We start from the raw sequence: 4,024 nt of genomic DNA on the forward strand, positions 1-4,024 counted from the left end.
TTTGACAATTTGATTCAAAAATTTAAAACAACATTACGATGTATAATAATGTAAAATAATTCAAGCATTCTGAATACTAGCTGCATTCAGCAGCATCGAGATAAAGAGAATGAAATGTAGTTATTGATTTACACGCTGTATTTTTTGTTCAATCCCAACAAAAAGTAACAACCAAACCCACGTCTAACAAACCGTGCTCTCCAATCCGAAGCCCGCGGCGAAACAACACCTGCATTACCATAACAAGACTTGAATTTGAATGTCCAATCCAATAACCCGCCTCACCCGGTATTAAGTTATCCAGTTTTTGCGGAAGACGGCCCCGTTAACATATGAATATGACAAATTGTGGCCACCGGTCAGACGGAGTTTACGGCACTCCAGGGAACAGGAGACCAACTTGAAATTTTTCATTCCCAACAAGAAAAACGGGCGGTCACTCGTCAAAACTGTTACAATTTCTCAGAAACAATAATTTGGTACGTGCCGCCTTGACCGCCGAAGCCATTATAGCTCTGTCAATGTTATTTATTTGGAGGCGCATGTCGTGAATTTTTATTCTATCATGGGATTTCAAGTTTTATTGGAGTGAAGTTGCAACGCCACCTGGGGCCGAGTTGCAGAATTTTGTTTTTTGGATGTTTTTAGGAAATTCGCGGTAGGAATTTTTTGTGCTATTTTAAAAAAACTTTTATTAGCAACTTTGTTTGATGGAACTCAATGTGTGTGTAAAAAAAATCTCTAGGCAATCGTTATAATAGCTCATCGTTAATTTGGCATATTGACCTGAAACTTTTAAAACTTTAATCGGGTGGCAAAAAGCTTTTATCAGCTAGCCTTGAATGGAAAAGAGAAATTGCTAAATCATAGGTATGAGTGATTGGGTTCATTTGAACTACTATATCAATAATTAACTTATCGGCGATAATCTCAATTTCTCATTTACCTGGAGCAATCTCATACCTACTTTGGAATTCTTCCTGGAAAGTAAGATTTTCTACTTAAGTATAGTTTCATAACGCAGGCCTTAATTTAACCTTTTGCCAATAAACAGAAGTAACTGAAATCAATAAATTACACTGCTTATAGATTTACTTCTATTATTTGGGTAGCTTCTTTTCCAACCTTATATTATTATAACTAAGCCTAAGGCTGAAAACCACGTAACTTGTAAATGAAAGTACTGATTTGTGAGTTCGCGGCGACAGAGTATTCCCAAATGGAATCAGGGAAGTGCGCGCGCGGGTCGCATACGTCGCGCGCTTTAGTCACTATTTCCACGACAAACTGTGTGAGTAAAATACTGTATGGAATGCGTTTTGGAAATATGTGAGATTGTGAGCATAAGATAAAGAAGAGGCGTTAAGAAATAATAATGCTTTTAGTTCATAAATAACTGTGGTGGATTGCAGTGGACTGTATGCGTTTGTGTGTGTTCGAGAGCGCTGACCGGACGATGATGACTGCCGTTGAGAGCTTGCCCTTACTATGTCAGGCGTAGTAGGTGCTACTTGCAGGAATAAAACCACTATTTCACTTGCTGAGACTTCTCGCGTTTATTATTCGCTTCCTTTTCTCAGTTCTTGCTTCTTCAGATCACTTGTTGCTTGGAGCACTTGTTCTCTGAACTGAACAAAACAATGCATGCCAGCTGGAGCGGTCCATTCCGTATTTATGGGGAGCGGCTATCTCCGTCCCGCTTTCACACGCTATTGCTATCCCTGTCTTCGGGAAATCCACAGATTTTGCTAATTTTCTCCAACTGGCAGGTAGTTTTACAATGGTTTCTTATTTTCTACAGATGCGTAATTAAATTATCTACATTATACAAAAAGTTTCNGTCATTTCAGGTATGTCAAATGGAGACACATCTAAATGGTTACACAAGGCTATGTGTGTCTCCCTTTGCCGGGCATATCTTGGGCATACTTTAAGGAGGTGGTCAATGTCCTGGACAGTATTGGGGTCACAATTGCACTTATCGGTCGCGACTATCTTGAACCGGTGTAAGTATTGCCGGTGATAGCCGTGACCGGTAAGGACTTGAGTTAAGTGGAACGATTGTTTCACTATTGCATATAGTTTTGTTACACTGTCCAGGCTTGGAAGCCAAGTTCTAGTGCGCACTCCTGTAGTAGAAGAAGTGTAACGTTCTTCGCTACAAAGCCTATTAGCTTCGCGTGAGAGTCGTTTGACATGGCTGATTGGGAATTTCGCGAAGTCGAGTGATTGGTGAGAAGTTGCAGCACTTTTCGCAGCTTCGTCTGCTGCTTCATTCCCTTCGAGACCCACATGGGCCTTAACCCACACAAATTTCACGTTTCCAGAGTGGCTTCGCAAGTGATCATGAGTTTTTGTTGCAAGACTGTTGGTAGTGTTTTTATTCTCTAACTCCTGTAGGGCAGACAGACTATCAGAGAAAATGGCTACGTTTTCAATATTAGAATCTTGGACCCATCTAACAGCGCGTTCTATAGCTAGTAGCTCAGCTTGGAAGACGGTACAGCTATTGTGTAGTTTAAGTTTCTGAATTATGGGCGCATCATTCGGCTTATAGATAACGAATGCTGCGCCAACGTCACCATTTTCCAGTTTACTGCCGTCAGTAAATATTTTGGTGCTGTCAGGTGGGCAAAGTCTATCGATGTCATTTTGGACATATGCTGAAGAAAATTGTATACCTTGTCTAGTGGCAGGGTGAGCAAGTTTAGTTGGTGGTGTGCGCTTATGCAATTTTATATCTGAAGAGAGGTATGGAGAGCAGCCCGTGAGCTTAGCACGTTCTACCGTGCATACCTCTTGAACTTTCAAGTCTAGTGGAGTAAATTGTGCGAGTGTGATGGAAGCGATAGTGGAGACAGTACGGAAGCCCCGTATCGTTTTGACAGCGAAACCACGTTGCAGGGAAAGTAATTTTTTACAGACCTTTTTATATTTGACTGCATCTCCCCAGATACCCGCTGCATAAGTAATTATTGGTTCTATAACATGTTTATATATGATTGAGATATTTTCACTGTGGATTCCCCACGTGGGACGGACAAATTTGCATAGAGTGTGATATATTTTTAGAGCTTTACAAACTGTATGTTCAATGTGTTTTATAAATGAGAGTTTTTGGTCTATGACGATGCCAAGAACTTTTATGCTATTTTGAAATTGCAGTTGGGTGCCACGATGAATGATAAGGGCTTTTCGTGCTGTTGGCGTAAAGCCAATGAGCTGGGTCTAAGGTCCTCTGTTTGACAATTTGATTCAAAAATTTAAAACAACATTACGATGTATAATAATGTAAAATAATTCAAGCATTCTGAATACTAGCTGCATTCAGCAGCATCGAGATAAAGAGAATGAAATGTAGTTATTGATTTACACGCTGTATTTTTTGTTCAATCCCAACAAAAAGTAACAACCAAACCCACGTCTAACAAACCGTGCTCTCCAATCCGAAGCCCGCGGCGAAACAACACCTGCATTACCATAACAAGACTTGAATTTGAATGTCCAATTCAATAACCCGCCTCACCCGGTATTAAGTTATCCAGTTTTTGCGGAAGACGGCCCCGTTAACATATGAATATGACAAATTGTGGCCACCGGTCAGACGGAGTTTACGGCACTCCAGGGAACAGGGGACCAACTTGAAATTTTTCATTCCCAACAAGAAAAACGGGCGGTCACTCGTCAAAACTGTTACAATTTCTCAGAAACAATAATTTGGTACGTGCCGCCTTGACCGCCGAAGCCATTATGGCTCTGTCAATGTTATTTATTTGGAGGCGCATGTCGTGAATTTTTATTCTATCATGGGATTTCAAGTTTTATTGCAGTGAAGTTGCAACGCCACCTGGGGCCGAGTTGCAGAATTTTGTTTTTTGGATGTTTTTAGGAAATTCACGTTAGGATTTTTTTGTGTAATTTCAAAACAACTTTGTTAGATGTAACTCAATGTGTGTATGAAAATGTTCTCTCGGAAATCAATTTACCGGTGCAGCGTCAATTTGGCATATCGACTTGAAACTTT

General features: G+C 40.4%; 1 protein-coding gene across 1 annotated transcript; it reads right to left on the reverse strand.

The window, feature by feature from the left end:
- Positions 1-1,818: 1,818 nt before the first annotated feature.
- Positions 1,819-3,749, reverse strand: LOC114353665 (uncharacterized). Its single transcript, XM_028305733.1, has 2 exons — positions 3,725-3,749; positions 1,819-2,960 (listed from the first exon to the last, which is right to left on the reverse strand). Exons 1-2 carry the CDS (start codon positions 3,747-3,749, stop codon positions 1,819-1,821), a joined length of 1,167 nt encoding a protein of 388 aa, XP_028161534.1.
- Between the last annotated feature and the right edge of the window lie 275 nt (positions 3,750-4,024).

Source organism: Ostrinia furnacalis, unplaced genomic scaffold, assembly GCF_004193835.3.
Source record: "Ostrinia furnacalis isolate ACB-3 unplaced genomic scaffold, ASM419383v2 OfSCF1780, whole genome shotgun sequence".
Taxonomy (NCBI): Eukaryota; Metazoa; Arthropoda; class Insecta; order Lepidoptera; family Crambidae; genus Ostrinia; species Ostrinia furnacalis.